The 20,306-nt window shown below is 37.2% G+C and overlaps 1 protein-coding gene across 9 annotated transcripts in view; it reads right to left on the bottom strand.

Annotated features, from left to right (window-relative positions):
• Nucleotides 1-20,306, bottom strand: part of RASAL2 (RAS protein activator like 2) — a 354,763-nt gene that overhangs the window by 98,550 nt on the left and 235,907 nt on the right. Inside the window, exon 1 of one of the 9 annotated variants that reach the window (XM_045982550.1) lies at nt 13,740-14,112. The exons of 7 other annotated variants lie outside the window; for them this stretch is intronic. In XM_045982550.1, the coding sequence (XP_045838506.1) occupies nt 13,740-13,845 (106 nt within the window). In that variant the 5' untranslated portion in view covers nt 13,846-14,112. Of the gene's footprint in view, nt 1-13,734; nt 14,113-20,306 lie in introns of those variants that run through there. One more of the 9 variants, XM_045982553.1, reaches the window with a different exon arrangement.

Below are 20,306 nucleotides of genomic sequence, written 5' to 3'. Positions count from 1 at the left end.
AATCACAACCTTTGGGGGAGGTAGCCTAGGCATAAATATTTAAAAAAACCTCTCTAGGTAAATCTGATACGTACTTCTTCCTTCCTTTCTTTCTTTCCTTCTTTATTTTTTAAAAAGATTTATTTATTTATTTATTTATTTGACAGAGATCACAAGTAGGCAGAGAGGCAGGCAGAGAGAGAGAGGAGGAAGCAGGCTCCCTGCTGAGCAAGGAGCCCCATGCGGGGCTCCATCCCAGGACCCCAGGACCATGATCCGAGCCGAAGGCAGAGGCTTCAACCCACTGAGCCACCCAGGTGCCCCTTCCTTTTTTATTTAAAAACAAACAAACAAACATTTTTTTTTAAAACTTGGCCCCAGGGATGCGTGGGTGGCTCAGTCTTGATTTCGGCTCAGGTCATGCTCTCGGGTGGGCGGCCTCAAGTCCGGTTCTGTGCTTAATGAGGAGTCTGAGGTTCTCTCTCCTCTACCCCTTGCCCCACTCACACTCTTTCTCTCTCAAATAATAACATTTTTAAATAAATAAATAAACTAGGCTCCATACCCAATGTGGGGCTTGAACTCATGACCCTGGGATCAAGAGTTGGATGTTCTATTGACTGAGATAGCCAGCTGTCCCTGCATTCCTTTTTTTTTTAAATTGAGATATAACAGACGTATAGAATGATATTGGTTTCAGATGTACAACATAATAATTCAATATTCATATACTTGTGAAATGATCACCACAATAACTCTAGTTAACATTTGTCACTATACATGTACAAATTTTAAAAAAAGACAGAATTAAATTAAATTCTTTGAGGGATAACTGATTGCAAAAAAAGAGTCCATCAGAGAAAACTTTCAGTCCTGGAGCACTGATGCTAATAACAAGGTTCTAGTCAAGAAACAAAGAGAAGTAAGGAAATGGGCTAAGGAGAGAGAAAGGTGTTTTAATGCAATGGTGAAAAAATATGAACAAAATCAGAAACAACCCATAAAAAATATCTACTACTGCTTCCTTCAACTAAAAAGCTCTCCAAAAAATAACCTGCCTTTCGGGGAGGGATGATAGACGGAGCCCAGAGGATCTTTAGGGCAGTGAAAAAACTCTGTATAATACTGTAATGAGGGATGCATGTCATTATACATTTGTCCAAGCCCAGAGGATGTACAATATAAAAAATGAACCCTAATGGAAACTATGAACTTGGGGTGATTATGATGTGTAAATACAGATTCATCAACCGTAACAAATGTACTCTTCTGGCAGAGAATATTGGTAATGGGGAGGCTGTGCATAGGTGGAGAAAAGGGCATATGGGAAGTCTTTGTACCTTCCTCTTAATATTGTTGTGAACCTAAAACTGTTCTAATAAAACTGGGCATTATTTGCGACGACGTGGATGGAACTAGAGGGTATCATGCTTAGTGAAATAAGTCAATTGGAGAAAGACAACTATCATATGATCTCCCTGATATGAGGACGTGGAGATGCAACATGGGGGGTTAGGGGGATAGGAGAAGAATAAATGAAACAAGATGGGATTGGGAGGGAGACAAACCATAAATGACTCTTAATCTCACAAAACAAACTGGGGGTTGCTGGGGGGAGGTGGGGTTGGGAGAGGGGGAGGGGGTTATGGACATTGGGGAGGGTATGTGCTATGGTGAGGGCTGTGAAGTGTGTAAACCTGGCAATTCACAGACCTGTACCCCTGGGGATAAAAATACATTATATGTTTATTAAAAAAAAAAAAGAAAGGATGAATACCCAACTTTTGTAGCAACATGGACGGGACTGGAAGTGATTATGTTGAGTGAAATAGGTCAAGCAGAGAGAGTCAAGTATCATATGGTTTCACTTATTTGTGGAGCATAACAAAGGACATGGAGGACATTGGGAGATGGAGAGGAGAAGGAAGTTGAGGGAAATCGGAAGGGGAGGCGAACCATAAGAGACTATGGACTCTGAAAAACAACCTGAGGGTTTTGAAGGGGCGGGGGTGGGAGTTTGGGGCAACCAGGTGGTGGGTAATAGGGAGGGCACATATTGCATGGAGCACTGGGTGTTGTGCAAAAACAATGAATAGTTACGCTAAAAAAATAAATAAACAAAATTAAAAAACAAAACAAAACAAAAAAACCTGGGCATTAAATGAAACAAAACTCTGTCTTTCTATCCTCCTAAAGTAATCTTTAATACACCTAGTGGAGAGATAACTACTTAGTTCAATTCTATGAGACACAAATAGATAAGTAGCATTAAGGTCTTAGGTTTTACAAAGAATAATCTTTAAATAAGAGAACACTGTTCAACATAAAATGACATTTTTGAGGATTTCAACCCAGTTATTTGTAAGGCTCTCTTAATCTCACAGCTTCATTTAGTGAATAAGATTTACATTCAACTCTGGAAGGCACTATGTCTTCTAACTTTACAGAGACGTAAAAACTTTCAACTTTTCTATAACCAACTTAACATGTTCTCATACTTAGTATGTTTTATATATAATTGTAGGTAAAATCTTCGATTTATTCATACCATGATTTCAGTATTCATCTTTAAAATCTTAAAAAAAATTGGTCTTTATGCCAGGGTCTTTTAAGACTAGTTTGTGGAAAACAAACAAAACAGAGGATCATAGGGGAAGAGAGGGAAAAAAAGAGAAATCAGAGAGGGAGACAAACCATAAGAGACTCCTAACTGTAGGAAACAAACCGAGTGTTGATGGTGCGGATATGGGGTAACTGGGTGATGGGCATTAGGAAGGGCATGTAATGTAATGAGCATTGGGTGTTACATGCAACTATGAATCATGGAACTCTACCTCTGAAACTAGTAATATGCTACACGTTAATTAACTGAATTAAAATAAAGAAAAATTTAAAAAAGACTAGTTTGTGCTTTATTCCAAAACAGACATTAATAAAAAGTACTGAAAGTATTGAAATATTGAAAACACAAATATTTGGCCTCTAATATAAAGACAAGCACTCACTCATATACTGAGGACCAAATATACATATAGCACTGTACAAAAATAAATATTTACATTGGACATCACTTCGTAGTGAAGGTATCAGAAAAGGGAGAATCCTGCGATGTTGATTTGTACTCCTTATGCCACCAATACTGCCAAGTCTCATTTCAAAATGCCTTTGGCTTCATTTTGTCCCCTTTATTTACACTACCATATCACTCTAGTCCTAGACTTTTTAATCTTCTCACACAGATCATGGCTGGACTGTCCTAACTGATCTCACTGGCTCCTGTCTTTTTCTGCTGAAAGCTATCTTGCTTGCCATTACCAGATTAGTTTCCCTAAAACATTAATTTCTTGATGTAATTACCTTCCTAGAGGTCTTCAGACAGTCAGGCACTGGGAAAAACCACCTGGCCCCACCTTTCATAGTCACTTTTTTCTGTCAACACTCTCCAACAAATTGCCTTAGACAGATGATCTTTGATCTCAAACTGGCCATATTCATCCCCCTGCATTTGTGTTTGCTAATGGTTTTCACCCATCTGCCGAATCTTAGGGGACCTTCATTATCAGTGTCAGTTTATCTACTTCCATAAAACCAGCACTAATTGTTGACATTTCTTTGATTTCCAATTAATACATTTGTAGAAGTTCATATTACTTGATTACATGTTCTTTAGTTTCAGGTACCAAACTTCATTCCTGCCCAGTACAGTGTTCTGCAACTGCTGTCTTGAATAAGGTTTGAAATAATGCAAGATTTGAATAATAGTGATCTCTGTCTCAATTTTTGAATAAAGCAAGTTTCAGTAAATAGAATTTAAATATGTCTCCTGCAATGTTCTCATAAACCAATTGCACCAATTCTTGTTTGTTTGCAGGGAATGTTAAAACAGAATAAAAAATAATAATTAGTAACAAATAAATTTATAAACAACTAAAAAATAGTTCGGCATAGTCTGGACACATTTTCTTTTCTCCTTTAAAAAACACATTGGGGGAAAAAAAAAAAACCACATGGTGGGGGGCGCCTGGGTGGCTCAGTGGATTAAGCCGCTGCCTTCGGCTCAGGTCATGATCTCAGGGTCCTGGGATCAAGCCCTGCATGGGACTCTCTGCTCCGCAGGGAGCCTGCTTCCTCCTCTCTCTCTGCCTGCCTCTCTGCCTACTTGTGATCTCTCTTTCTGTCAAATAAATAAATAAAATCTTTAAAATAAAATAAAATAAAAAACACATTGGGTCATATAGACTTGCATTTTTTGAATATTCAAATGGTAAAATATCATTTAGTATACAATTTCATGTGGTTCAATACAAAATTTAATAATTTAAATAAAAATTTAATACATAATAATACATTTTCTAGTTATTTCTAATTCACATATAGAATTAAAGTGAAACATCTAGTTAAGTTTAAGAATCGCTCTGTTTATGTATATTAATTTTACTCTGCAGTTATAATTGAGATTTTGATAAATAAGCTTCATGGAAGCTTAGGTTTAAAAGTTTTGAGGTATTTCCTTCTAGGCATCATTCTTTTTGAAAATTCACAAATTTCCAGGTTTTCTTCAGAAGCACATTTAAATATAATAAGGTTTAATTCTTGAGATCTTATTCATTTTCATTTTCTTTAGCGATCTGTTCAGCTTGATTTTCTTTTTTTTAAGATTTTATTTATTTTTATTTATTCATTTATTTTATTTATTTATTTTTATATATATTTTTTAAGATTTTATTTATTATTTGACAGAGAGAGAGAAAACACAATCAGGGGGAGGAGCAGGCAAAGGGAGAGGGAGAAGCAGGCTCTCCACAAAGCAGGGAGCCTGATGCGGGGCTCGATCCCAGGACCCTGGGATCGTGACCTGAGCTGAAGGCAGATGCTTAACTGTCTGAGCCACCCACGTGCCCCTCAGCTTGATTTTCCTAAAATTTTTATTTGTACATCCTGCTCAGAAAAAATTCTGAAAGAACTTTTTTCTTTTTCGAAGGAAATTCCCTAAATGAAGGATGTAACACAAAGGGAACCATGACCACCTGTGGGACTCAATAGGGATTTAACTGCCGTACTTAAGGGTTAGCATGACTCTTATGATTTTTTGCTTCTTTTTCAGTTTCAATATCATAAAGTTAATTTGTTCATTTCTCATGAAAAACTGAATTGCCACTGATTGGAAATAGTAACGCAAGTGTAATCCAGCATTCATTCTTTTTCAGAAGTCAAGCCACATGAGAAATCAAACCACAATAGATGACGGATTTTAAGATACTGATTCAATCTCTTTCACGGTTATCAGTTATAAACCTACTTACATTTTCTGTTTTCTCCATAGCAGGTTTAATAAATTACACCTTTCTTTAAAATATCCACTTTCTCAGGGCGACTGGGTGGCTCAGAAAATTAAACGTCCAACTCTTGACTTTGGCTCAGGTCAAAATCAAGAGTTGTATGGGGCTCTGTATTGGGTGTGGAGCCTGCTTAAGATTCTTCCTCTCCCTCTTCCCACCTAAATAAAATAAGATGTCCATTTTCTCTAAATTTTCAAATATCATAAAGTTGTTCATGAGACAGTCCTATTTTTCAAGACTCTGATTTTCTAGAATTATGTCCCCTTTTCATTTCTAACACGTTTCTTTGCGCTTTCTTTTTTGTCTTGATCAAATCTTGACAGTTTTATCTATATTCATTGAACTTTCTAATAAAACAACTCTTGGCTTTTTTCTTTTTTTAAGATTTTATTTATTTGTCAGAGAGAGAGAGAGAGAGAGAGAGCGCGCGCACACACACAAGCAAGCAGAGTGGCAGGCAGAGGCAGAGAGAGAAGCATCCTGGGATGAGAAGAAGACCCGAGCTGAAGGCAGCAGCTTAACCGACTGAGCCACCCAGGCGTCCCAACAACTCTTGGTTTTATTGGTTCTATTACATTTATTTCTGTCTTCCATTCCATTATCATCTGCTATTATCTTCATTATTTCCTCCCTAAACTTTTTTGGATGTATATGTATATATATTATATATTATATACATATACAATGTATATAATATATATGTAATATATATTATATACATACACATATATGTAAATATATATATCCTATATATATTATATATATATTTTAACTTGTTGAGATAAATGCTTAATTAGCTCATTAATTTTCAGCTTTTCTCCTTTTCAGTACAAAAGGTTAAGGCTGTTAGATTTCACTTAGTAACTATTTCACAATATCCTACAGGTTTTGATATGTACTGTTTTCAGGATGTTCAGTTCCATTTTATTAATTTTTATTATTATTTCTTCTTTGACTAAAGAGTTATAGATAAGCAACTTTAAAAGTTTCTAAAAGTAAAAGTGTGTGGTTTTTTTGTTGTTGTTAAGATTTTAATTATTTATTTGTCAGAGAGAGAGCACAAAGCAGGGGAAGCAGCAGGCTCCCCACTGCACAAGGAGCCTGATGTGGGACTCGATTCCAGGATCCTAGGATCAAGACTGGAGCCAAAGGCAGATGTTTAACTGACTGAGCCACCCAGGTGTCCCAGGAAAGGTTTTTAATGTAAATTTTTGTTACTAATTTCTAACTTAATTCAAATATGATCAAGAGAATGTGTTCTGTATGATACAATTTATAGAGATTTGTTTATGTCCACAGTCTATGGACTGTTTTCATGCAGATCCCATGTGTATGAGAAGACTATATAATTGCTGGATTCAGGATTCTATACATGTCCATTAACTCAAGCTTATTGTGTTTTTTATGTCTTCGATAGCTTTACTAATTATTGTGGATAGGATTGTAGATTTATCAATTTCTCCTTATATTTCTGTCCACTTTTGCCTTATAAATTTTGAGACTTTGTTATTGGATGCATGTAAGATTGTAGTATCTTTCTAGGAATTTCTACATTTTAAGTGACCTCCTTTACTCTTAGTAATGGTTTTTGTCATAAAGTCCCATTGTATCTTGATTTCATATCATTGCTAGCATTCTTTAATTTGCCAAAGATATCTTTTTCCAAACCTTTTACTTTTAACCCTCTGGGTCCTTATGTCTTTCTCATTCACAACATTAAAAAAGAAATTGAGTCTGGCTATCTTTACCTTTTAACATTTTAAACATTGTGTTCTCTGATATAGTTGGATTTTATTTCTACCATCTTAGTGTGTTTTCTACTCACTTTTTCAAATGCTTTTTTCCTGATTTTCTGTGTGCTCAGATTGATCAAGATTTAAAAATTCATTTTCTCCTCTACTGCTTTTGAAATCATGCACTCTATTTCTATTCTTTTAATAGCTGTCCTTAACATTTTAACATATACTTAGAGTCTAATGTTAATCTTGATTTCTATCCTCTTCAATAATTCAATGATCTTAAAAAACTTCAGTTTGAATTATCCCCTTCCTATCTAACACATATATCGTTGTCCACTATTTTAGTTTTATCTTATCAGAACTGTGGTTATAAATTCTCAAGGGATTTTTATCCTCTTTCCTCCCTGACCAGTAGCCTAGTCTAATACAAGGAAGATTTTTCAGTGACCAGATTTTTTTTTTTCTTATTTTCAGTCATCAAGGGACCCAGTCCTATGACAAACAATGGGGTGAAGATTTTGGTTCCTTTTTTTTAAGTTTTATTTTTTTAAGCAATAAAAAACACCCAATGTGGGGCTCAAAATCAGGACGCCAAGATCAAGAGTCACATGCTCCGCGACTGGGGCAGTAAGGTGCCCCAAGGATTTCCAATCTAATTCCTCACTTTGTTTGGAGCCTAGGCTCATTTCCTATTTGTAGCTATTAAAACTTAACACTCTAGGAGTGCCTGGGTGACTCAGTCAGTTCAGTGTCTGCCTTTGGATCAGGTCATGATTCCAGAGTCCTGGGATGGAGTCCCACACTGGGCTCTCTGCTCAACAGGGAGTCTGCTTCTCCCTCTCCCTTTGCCCCTCCCCACTGCTCATGCTCTCTCTCCCTTGCTCTCTCTCAAATAAATAAAATAAAATCTTAAACAAAAAAAAAAAAAAAAAGAGGGAAGCCTGGGTGGCTTAGTTAAGTGTCGGCCTTCAGCTCAAGTCATGATTCCAGAGTTGTGGGGAAAAGTTCCACATCAGGCTCCTTGCTCAGTAAGAAGCCTGCTTCCCCCTCTGCCCATTCCCCAGCTTGTGCTCTCTCTCACTCTCTCTGACAAATAAATAAATGAAATCCTAAAACACACACACAAACAAATAAAAACCCCAAACTTAACATTCTGGAATTCTAATACTGGCAAATTCACTCAGGACAATTTTACTACCTAGATATTTAGTTTTATTTTTTCTCTTCCAGGGGATTTCTTTTCTTTCCCAAGAAGAGGGGTCAATCGTGTAGTTTAAAATGTTTGTTTCAGGGGGCCTGGGTGGCTCAGTTGGTTGAGCAACTGCCTTCAGCTCAGGTCATGATCCTGGAGTCCCAGGTTGGAGTCCCACATCAGGCTCCCTGCTCAGCCTCTTACTGAGGCTCCCTCTTACCTTCCCTCCTCATGCTTGCTTTCTCTCAAATAAATAAATAAAATCTTTATTAAAAATGTGGCTTAAAAAAATAAAACGTTTGTTTCATTAATATGATATTTCTAGTTGTTTCTGTGTTATTTTTTAGGATATCTGCCATTTTACCAGAAATGAGAGTTTTAATTTTTTAATATACTTCCCCCTTGAGGTTAGGTACAATTTTAGGAATCAGATAATAGTTACCAATACCAAATAATTAACCATAGCCAGCAGAGTCATTTAGAAACTTAACAATGTTTAGGTTTTGCCAAAATTATATTCTTCTTTTATAGAACTGTTCTATCAAATAACTTCACTTAATGAAAAAAAAATCCCTTAAATTCAGTTTAGAAAATGTGAAGTAGTACAAAATTTTTGAGCATTTTCCTTCTTATTCTAGAATTTGGAAAACACAATTAAAACCTACTAAAATAACTGCAAATGCTACCAATGTACTTTACGTGGTGCTCGCAGATATGAGCATAGAGAACAGTGTAGGAAAGGAGGGATAAAGGTAGCTCTGACACAATAACTGGGTAACTGTTGAAAATGGCTGAATCTCAAGCTTCTGGGTATCTGAAGAGCATCCATTCATTTGAAAATTAAATATTTACTAAGAACCTCTTCAGTGCTATTCCGGAAGATGCCAAGATATTAAGTGAAGATCCCTACCATGGAGAAACAGGGGAGTGCTAGGTGGATACACAACTAACTGCAATGCAAGATTGGGTAAGTTACGAATGCCTGGGTGGCTCAGTGGGTTAAGCGTCTGTCTTCAGCCCCGGTCATGATCCCAGGGTCCTGGGATAGAGCTGCGCATCGGGCTCCCTGCTCAGCAGAGAGCCTGCTTCTAGCCTGCTTCTCCCTCTCCCTCTGCCTGCTGCTCCCTCTGCTTGTGTGTGCGTGCTCTCTCTGTCAAATAAATAAATTTAAAATAAAATCTTAAAAAAAAAAGATTGGGTAAGTTAAATGCCATAGATTAACACAATAGCAGTTATCTCCCCCATCCTCCCTACTTTCCACTGCTAAATCTCTACAAGCGTCTTTGATTCCTGTATGAGTTTCTCCTTTCAAAAGGTTAACCCTGTCCCCTTACTCCCACACTCACTCTCAAACTCATAAAGGATTTTTTGCTCTCAGTTATTCTAATAGGTTCAATATCTTGCTCTCTCCTCTACCAAAAATATGTACAAGTCTCCCCAATGTTTTAAAAAGGCACTTTTCCTGCTTATTAGTCACAGATTTCTCCAGGCACACGTGTAACCTGTGGCTTTCACTGTCTCACCATCTGCTGTCTTTCTCAATATTATAAAATATGACTTCTCTTCCTTCAACTCTAATGAATGAAAAAAAACTGATAATTTCAGAAGTTATCACAAGTCTCTTAATTACCAAATCCTGTGGCCTTTCCTGATTTCCTTTTGTCCTTTGTAATCACTGACATTGTCAACCTTTTTCTACCTTAGCACTTGCAATACCACACCATCCTGGCTTTCCTGCTACCATTATGTAGCTTCTAGCCTGCTTCTCTTATCTCCTCTTCTTCTCTACCCTGCCCCACCATACTCCCCCAGATTGGTGTTCTTCAAGGTTCGGTCCCTCACCTTTGTTTATTTCTTGACAGTTTCTCTATAGTAGATCACTTACAGATACTTAGAGCTTCAACTACCTTTCTTCTCTAGATGGCTCCCAAATGTTGCTCTCTACCTGTGACTTCATTTCCAATCATTAGAGCTATATTTCTATACAAATATATACTAGTCACCTCAAACTCAATGTATATAAACAGAACTCATCTTGTTCCTCGGCTGGCTTCCTTCCCAACTTTTTTATTTCTGTTAACAGTAACCACCATCCTCCCCAATTCGAAAAGTCTTTGATTTATTTTTTTCCCCATTCCTCCAATCTGTCAGCAATTCTGTTGATAGATCTTTTGTAATCTCTCCATCTTTTTGTCTCAGTTATTCATATCAGTTGTGCAAATATTCCTCTGTACCTGGAATGTAATGGGTGCTGAAAAGACAGGGGATTGAGCCCCTGTTATAGAGGCATTCACAATCTAGTTTTAACAACAAATAAGCAAACCACTAATAATACAGTAGGGAGTGAAGTGTTAAAATAGAGGTACTTAGTCCAAATCTGGACTTCTCTGATAGCTTTCAAACAGGTTTAACTGCTTCTGGTCACATGTCCTCCTAATAAATTATTTTGGTCACATTTTTTCTTACTCAATAATCTTTAAGTCTTCCCAACTGCTTTCTGGATAAAATTGTTACTTATCAGATTGTCAGGAAGGGTTGTACCCAGTGAGCCTCCAAATATGCTTCAAGTATTGTCTCTCATCACTTCTTTACACGAACTTCCCTTTCCTTTCAAATCAGCTTGTTCATTAGACATGAACATAATTTAATATTCCTCATTACACTCTTTCCATACAGAAATCTCATTTCTATAAAAATCTACTCTGTCTTTTAAGATTCAGATTAAATCCTATTTGTGTAAAGGAGTTTTCAGTATTCCTAACTGAAAACGGTGTCTCTGTGCTTCAAATTCCCAAGGCAATTTTTTCCTAGATAAATCATTTCACAATCAGGTACTGCTTTATTTTCTTTTCTCCGTTCTTGTTTTGAATTATCATTAAATCTTTCTCACTTAATTGTATATAGTTTGTGTTTTCTCCCCAACCAAACTCTACATTTCTCACAAGCAGCTTTATCTTCTATCTCCTTGTATCCAGCCACAGTACCTAGCACAGTATTTTGTTCAAGAGGAAGATCTGAAACAGGACCAGGGTTATGGACAGTGCAGTTTAGATGAAGGGACACTGCCAATAGAAGAAACAGCATGTGGAAAGGTAGCAAAGGGCAATGTTTGTGTAAGATATAGAAAGTTAATCCATTTAGTGGAATGAAGAGCCCCTTCATCCCTTCCCAAAGGTACCGGAATGTCAAACAGAAGGGCTAGAATAAGTTTCAGAGCAAGGTGTTTTGACTTCATCTGGTAGATGAGGAGGAAGCCATGGAAGGCTTTTGAATAGAATAATGCACAGCACACTTTTACGAAGTTTCATCAAACCAGCATTGCACTAAATCAACAGGAAGACCTGAACATCAGTTAAGTGGCTATTCAAAAGTGAAGTAGTAAAACTCTAACCAACACAAAGAGCTTTCCTCTCATCTCCTCTCCTAGAGAGAAATCTTTCCTTAGGGAAATAGAGCATAATTTGATAGGTTCTTTGACACAACAACTCTTTTGGTTCCATTCATCCTCGAGTCACCATAAAGTAGATTAAGGTTTCTTATTTTTCTCTTGGCATCTTCACTGGGAAAAGCATGTTGTAATTAATGGTAACTATATTAGCACATGATGTCATAAGAGCTTTGCTTAGTCCTCACAATATTATAAACTATATCTGAGACAGTTTTCCTCCTAGTTCTTCTGGAAGAACTTAGTAAATTCCTGTTTATCCATAGATGGAGGTTTTTGCTACCGGTCAGGAGAGAGATTCAATCCCCCAAATAAGACTTGCTGACTTTGGGTTCAGCACTTCCATGGCAGAGGAGGGGATCCAGAGCTGTCTACTCTCCCAGCAACTGAACCTGTTGTGGCCCTTGAAGAGAATCAGTACTGTCTTATCTGCATTTTATCTATTATGAGTGTTAAGGTTTCCTTCCATTAGTGGATAATCGGTAGGAATTTGAATTTTTCTTCTAAGCATGTTCTAAATAACATCCTTTGTCCTTACCACCTCTATTTGTGAATAAAGAGGAATTCATTAACTCTCATAAACAGAGGATAGGAGTGGGAGCGGGAGGGGGCATAAACTGTAGTTACCTTTTACTTGCCCAACTCTATGTATTTGATCAAATTCTTTTTAGATGTGGGAGGTAATGGTCAAAAAAAGAAATAAATTAAACTTGAGAGTAGATAATTAGAATACAGAAAAATATCACGCAAGAGCAAGGGAAAGATGTTTAGCCATGACTCTACCTTCCTTTCCCATGATGCAATAGGGGCTAAGTGGTTGGTTTTACTTAGGGATATTTGTATTCGCTTTTCCTCACTGATGTTTCTCTATGCATGTGGAGGGGAGCGGAATGGGAAGCAAGTAGAATAGGTTAGGCTTCAGAGAAATGAGTATTTAAGAGGTACACATATTTCTTAAAGTCACCCAAATATCCAAGATAAGTGAGGCTATAATAAACAAATTACGATTAGGATTAATATAAAAATATATATACCCGAGTCTTTATAGAACTAGAAAAGATCTGATTAGGATGACCTTTTCCATCTAAAGTGCACAAAAAAAGAAATCATATATAGAATGTTAAGATTGACAACATAATTGAATTAAATAAAACAAAACAGAAACTTATGCTCAATATAATAAAAAAAATTTTAAAGACAGATTATCTTTTGAAATGGCAGAAGACTGTTCTTGGGTTACAGCTAATACTCATGAGGAATAAATTAGAAGACCATAAATTTTACTCACTTATAAGAAAGGTATATCTGTATTTAGTGAAAATATATTATAAGATAAATCAAAGTTATAAAAAATAATGTCAAGGCAATTATTAATCTAACTAAAGCATTCACAAATAGGATTTGTGCATCAATTACACTGATGACACAACAGATTTATAACCTAACTTTCTTATGAATTTATTATATCAATATTTCCATGATCAATAACTGCTTTACTCAGAAATTTATTAGAAAGCATCCATAAATAGGAAGTCAAAGTAACAGCTGGTCTGTGTGTCCTATTTTATATATTCAGTAGAAACCTTGATAATGAACATAACAAATATTTCACACTTTGCATAAAAGCTACTTCTCAATCCATATGTTGGCTTTTCTTGCACACAAAGCCCACTGGCACTCTTACAAGGCAAGCCTCATCATCACTGTACGAAGAGGTATAGTAAAACAATAATACCTTTGGCTGGTAGAAGTTATCTAAATACCACGAACAGCTGACCGGATGACAGTAAGCTTTGCACAGAGCTAGAACTCTTTGTTAAAGCAAAGCAAACTGACTCTTATTTCTCATAGGCAATGTTGGTGACACTCTTTCTATAGACATAAACAAACCTTGAAAAGCAAACAACTTAAACACATCCTCTTAATTCCTCTACCCCCTTTTAAAAATACAAAAGTGGATTTTAGAAAATCTGGGGTCTTACTCCCCAAAGTCAGAGAAGTTCAGACAACAAACGGTTAAAAGAACAAGCGGAGCCCTACCGTACCCAGAAATGACAGAAGGCTCTTCTCCTCTTCGGTGCTACTATCCAACCACTCGGCCACATCACCGGGGGAAAGGAGACTCATTCTCCAGCCAGAAAACTTTTCCATACAGAGCACAATTACTGAATGATGGAGTGGGAAAAGAAAGATACAAAGACTAAATTCTTGGGGGTCCAACACTTAAATTGCTGGCTAGGCGGTAATGATGAAAGAACAAATGTGATCCTCCCTCCACTCTGAATTCTGTCTCTGTGACATCAATCTAACACAACGGGGGGAGGGGGAAGGAAACAGAGGGTTAAAAGAGGGTGACAGAAGAGAAGGGAAGGGAGATTTGTCCTTCTGTCTCTTAGTGTTAAGCTTTAGCCTGAAAGAGAAGGCAGGATAAAATTGAATAATGATTTGTGTTTAATGACAGGAGAAAGCAAAGGAAAATAAAAAATAAAGATACTCAAAGAAAAAGAAACAGGTTCCTACACTGAAGCAGCTTAGATAACCAGACAGCACAATAGCTAATCAGTTAAGTAAAGCATATCATCAAACAAAAACAAAGGCAAAAGAACAAATTCAGCATTTTGTTTTGTTCCGAGAAGAAAGGTTTTCGAATTTCCTTTCAGTCAACCGGAGAGAACTGCAGCCCCCTAACCCCTTCCTGCTTTAGCTATTTCAACAGCATCTCAGCCCCCTTTGCGAAGATTTCCTGCGAGCAAAGGCAGGTTGATAAATCTGTGAATAGGAAGCTCTCATCCCTCCTTTCTTCTTCTCCTCCTCCGTTCCTCCCCCCACCTCGCATGGCGACGGCATTGATCGACAATAATGGAATCTGTAACTGACTGCCAACAGCAACATTAAGGATATTACAAGTCCACTTCATAAGAATTCGAGATGGTGGTCGGAACTTGGGGGCAACTCTGGGCTTCTAGTCAATAGCTCTGTCTGTCTTGGCGAGAAAGAAAAGGAGGGGGTGGGGAGAGAGGGAGAGAAAGGGAGAGCGGGAGACTAGGATAGAAGGCTGAAATCTGAAAGAAGTCAGAGAAGTGAGCTTGTTGGGCTGAAGGTTCAGAGATCCACCAACGTAAGGAATGACTGTCCTTCAATTCCTGTCACTTACACTGTCATAGTGAAGGAGTCAGATACAGATAGGTTTTTCAACATGATTTACATTACACATTTACATGCTTGGATTTAAGATTATTTCACAGGCGTACACCTCATTAATAGGCAGAGAAATATCAAGCAGTAGAGGTATTTTCAGAGACCCATAAATCACTAATATCCCTTTTCTCTGGAGATTGATTAGGTTTGCTATGAGAAAACAACACTCCTAAAAAGCTAAGAGTTTTCCCCTGCGTTAGCAACACATTAACTCTGTTCTCAATAATCTACTTTTTTTCCTATTCTAGCAGTCTGCCTCCAGTGAAAGAATTCTCACTGCTTAAGAGTTACCACCTCAAAATATCCTGAATCTAGACCCTCCTCTCCATGTTGATTTCATTGTTCTTCATGTGGACTCCAATTAACTCTGACTGTAAGTTTCCTGAGGACACAGATCTTGTTTTATATTAACCTTTACAATCCCAGTGGCTAGAGCAGTGCCCGGCACTTACAAAGTGTTCACTTAATATTGACGGAAGTGGGGCGCCTGGGTGGCTCAGTGGGTTAAAGCCTCTGCCTTCGGCTCAGGTCATGATCCCAGAGTCCTGGGATGATCGAGCCCCGCATCCGGCTCTCTGCTCCGCGGGGAGCCTGCTTCCTCCTCTCTCTCTGCCTAGTTGTGATTTCTCTCTGTCAAATGGATAAAACATTTAAAAAAAAAATTAAATATTGATTGAAGTTGGGGCACCTGGGTGGCTCAGTGGGTTGGGGCCTCTGCCTTCGGCTCGGGTTGTGATCCCAGGGTCATGGGATCAAGCCCCGCATCGGGCTCTCTGCTTGGCAGGGAGCCTGCTTTCTCCTCTCTCTGCCTGCTTGTGATCTCTCTCTGTCAAATAAATGAAAGAAAATCTTAAAAAAAAAAAATTTTAAATATTGACTGAAGTTTTGTCTAGCTGCTCTAAAAGTTTTAATAGCTTCAACACTGGCAGAAAATATCAGCCTAAATATTTTAAGATCTCTTTTTAAAATTAATCATTTTAACAGACAGTAACTTAAAAGTAGTTATAGCAATATTATCAGTTGATTGAGAAGACAGAAAGTGTAAAAAAAGAAAAAGGTATTATGAATTCATGTTTAAATAAATCCATACTTTATTATTCAAAATAATTACATAAAACTGAAAAATGGTGACAAATATATATAAAACATTTTATCAAAATCCACTGTCTATGCTTGCTTAGTATCTAAACATGAATTGATACAACAGTATCTCTGGAGCTTCCAGGTTGAGACCACTGGCCTAGAGCATCAAGTTCAGACTTCTTGGTGTGATGGGGCTCCTGCTTCTTTCCTGATAGCAGCTCCCCCAGACTCTCCTTGGCATAGCTAGGCTGTTATCCAACTCATGTCCATGCCTTTGCATGTTCTACAAGAAAGTAATCTATACAATTCATTTGTTTTGTTCATTGGTGTATTCCCACTGTCTACAGCATTATTTGGCACACAGTAGATGCTCAAAAATTTCGTTGATTAACTGATAAGTTATCATTCTTTCCATCATGTACACCTGACAATATTAAACTCATCCACTGAGACTCAGCCCAAATATTACCTCTCCATGTTTTCCCTGATACCTTAAGGCAGAGTGAATAGCTTTCTTATCCACACTTTGTTATTGCTCCTATTACTATTATTATCATTATTGAAATTCTTTGTTTACATAGTGATTTTTTCCACTACACCTGGTGCATTTTAAAGGCAAAAACTGCTCTACTAATCTAAAACAAATGTTTTAGTGCCTAGCTCACAGTGGATGATTAATAAATGTTTATAAATGATTAGTAAAGCGAGACTGTGATTTTACATAGGTAAGTACTAAAGAATTCCATATATTCCTGATGTAAGAATCCACACCATTAGTCTCCAAATCAACAGCCAAAAATGAAAGCTGGGAAATGAAAAAATAAATCTTTTATCTTCTGTATTTTACTAAAGAAAAGGCAGTATAGGCAGAAAGATATCATCAAAATAATCCAGTACTAGAATGCTGATTTCTCTAAATAGAGTTAGCAAATGAGGCACCCCAAGAAAAAGCTCTGGATTGAAATTTGTCATAAAAGTCATCACACTGTTTTTCCTTGCTTACAACCAGAACACAGCATGAATTAATTCTCCTTATGTAAAATTTTCCTTAAAAATAAAGCAATAAAACTTACCTGAAGATGTAAACATTCTAGAGTAGGCTGTACATTTTGCAAAAAATGAGTCAAGGGCACCGTAATACTCTGAGTAGGACTGTTAGAAATAATGATTGACTAGGGCGCCTGGGTGGCTCAGTGGGTTGGGCCGCTGCCTTCGGCTCAGGTCATGATCTCGGGGTCCTGGGATCAAGTCCCACATAGGGCTCTCTGCTCAGAAGGGAGCCTGCTTCCCTCTCTCTCTCTCTCTGCCTGCCTCTCTATCTACTTGTGATCTGTCTCTGTCAAATAAATGTTTAAAAAAAAAAAAAAGAAATAATGATTGACTATAGTCATCTCAACAAATGACCAAATCCCATAAATTTTGGTGGGTTATTATGTTCCTCATGTGTAGTATGTACTTATTATTGACATTTGTTGATTTTACTTTTATTCATCATTTTCCTAAAATATTGATAAGTAACTGGAAAATGTTTGGTGACTGAGCGTTTCTATTTGACATCCTTAACATCTCCTTGCATACATGTGTATGTGTAATAGATGTGTGGGTGCGTGACACTTATTGGGCTGCAACTTACTTTTTTTAGGCACTTCAGTAAGTGCTTTATATAATATATCTCATTTAAAAATTCTTAAACAACCAAGTGGGAAAGGTATTATTGTCCTTTTGCAAATGAGAAAACCAAAGATCAAAAAACTTGTCTTAGGTAACAGATAGTGATGGAAATGAAATGTGAATGTCTGAATGTTTGACCAAATTCCCTACTACACTATTCTGTATCCTACAAGGTATGATATAGGCAGAGGACAGCAGTTTTTCTGTAGAGGGTCTGCTAGTATATATTTTAGGCTTTGTGGGCCATATGGTTTCTGTTACAACTATTTTAATTCCCCCCACGACAGCATGAAAATAGTCAAAGACAACATATAAATGAATGGGCATGGCTATAATCTAAAACAAGCTTATTAAATGAATGAATGAATGAATGAATAAATGAAAGCAAGCTGTGGGCCATAGTTTACTGATTCCTGATTTAGGCCCACACTGTCAATACAGTCAACCTTTTTTGGGTACTTAATGTATTTGTGGACCCCAGCCAGGCCTTCATGATTAAGAAATAAACAATTACTTGCCTGGATCAAATAAAGTCTTCATTTTAAGGACCGTATAATTGTCTTTACTATTTTATTTTTAAGACACTAAAAAAACAAAACAACAACAACAACGACCCAGTTACTTCTTTCTTCCCACTTCCTTAGTCTCATAGTCCTAGAGAAAACTTAAATTTCAGTTGAAAAAGGGTGTAAAAAAATGTAGCCTCCAGGGTGCCTGGGTAGCTCAGTCGTTAAGCATCTGCCTTGGGCTCAGGTCATGATCCCAGGGTCTTGAGATGGAGTCCTGCATTGGGCTTCCTGCTGGGTGGGAACCCTGCTTCTCCCTCTCCCACTTCCCCGCTTGTGTTCCTTCTCTTGCTGTGTCTCTCTCTGTCAAATAAATAAATAAAATCTTTAAAAAAAAATGTAGCCTCCCCTTCAATTACTTATATTCCTGATTTTTGTGCACTCATTTGATAACATTAGTGACAGTATGTGCCAAGCACTACTGTAAGCCCTGGGATGCAGTTGTGGATAAAAGACAAAATCTCTGCCCCTATGGAGCTTAAATTCTTGGGGGAAGAGAAAATAATACATGAGATAAAAAAGTAAAATATATCTTGTGTTAGGGCGAACAGAGCCAAGGATAAGAATAAAGCAAGGAAGGGGTATAGGTAATGCTGGAGAGCATTACAATTTTAGAGGGTAGTTAGGGAAGGCATCTCTGAGCGCTAACTTTTGAGTAAAGGATGACTGGGTTTGGGGAAGAGGGAAAAAAAGAGTTAAAAAGGCCTGGTAGCAGTAATAGTCAGGAGATCACTGCAGGTAAACTGGATTGACTAAGGTAGAAAAAAGGAGATGAGGTCTGTGAAGCAATAGGAAGCCAGATCATGTAAAGCGGTAAGGTCTTTGGCTCTTATTCTTAATTAGATAGGAAGACTTTGAGGCAGAGGTGCTTTGTTCAGCTTACTTTTTATTTTTTACACGAGTTTTATTGAAGTATAACTCCCATACCATAAAATTCATCCTTTTAAAGTAGTTTAAAATATGTTCACAAAGTTATATGAACGTCACTGCAATTTAATTCCAGAACATTTTCATCACCTCAGAAAGAAACCTTGTGCCTATTAGCACTCGCTCTCCCTTCCTCCCAACTGCTAAGTCCATAGCAACTACTAAGTTTTTAGATTATGAATTTTTTTATGAATTTATGAATTTTATGAATTTTCCTGTTCTAGATGTTTCATATACATGAAATCATATGTGGCCTTTTGTACCTGATTTAATTTTGTTTTACCTATGTTGTAGCATTTATCAATACTTCATTCTTCTTAATGGCTAACTAGGATTCCACGGATGAGGTATTTGGGTTATTTCTACTTTGCAGTATTACAAATGTAGGCATACCTCAGATATATTCTGGGTTTGGCTCCAGACCACTGCAAAAAAATGAGTATCCCAATAAAGGAAGTCAAATTAGTTTTTTGGTTTCCCATTGCATATAAAAGTTATGTTTACAGTATACTTTCGTCTATTAAAAGTGTTGCAATAGCATTACATCTAAAAAAACAATGTTTATACCTTAAATTTAAAAATATTTTATGCTAAGTGATGCAAAGCATCCTCTGGTCTTTTAGTATATTGTTATCTTTGGCTCGTAGAAGGTCTTGCCTCAGTGTTGATGGCTGCTGACTGGGGTGATGGTTGCTGAAGGTTGCAGTGGCTGTGGCAATTTCTTTAATAGGACAATAGTGAGACTTACTGCATTGATAGACTCTTTCATGTCAATTTCTCTGTAATATGATGTTGTTTGATAGCATTTTATCCATAGTAGAACTTGTCTGGAAATTGGAGTCAACCCTCTCAAATCCCGCCATTGCTCTATCAACAAGTTTAGGTAATATTCTAAATTCTTTGTTGTCGTTTCAACAATCTTCACAGCATCTTTAGTGGGAGGTTTTCTCTTAAGCGAAAGCTGTGGCTGGTTTGATCTTCTATATAGACACCTTAACCTTTCTTCATATTTGCAATAAGGCTGTTTCACTGTCTTATCATTTGTTCACTGGAGTACCACTTTTAATTTCCTTCAAGAACTTTTCCTTTGGGGGCGCCTGGGTGGCTCAGTGGATTAAGCCACTGCCTTCGGCTCAGGTCATGATCTCAGGGTCCTGGGATCAAGCC

This window comes from Meles meles, chromosome 17 (genome assembly GCF_922984935.1).
Source record: "Meles meles chromosome 17, mMelMel3.1 paternal haplotype, whole genome shotgun sequence".
NCBI lineage: Eukaryota > Metazoa > Chordata > Mammalia > Carnivora > Mustelidae > Meles > Meles meles.
The sequence above is the reverse complement of the archived record's forward strand: the minus strand, read 5'-3'. Positions and strand labels throughout refer to the sequence as shown.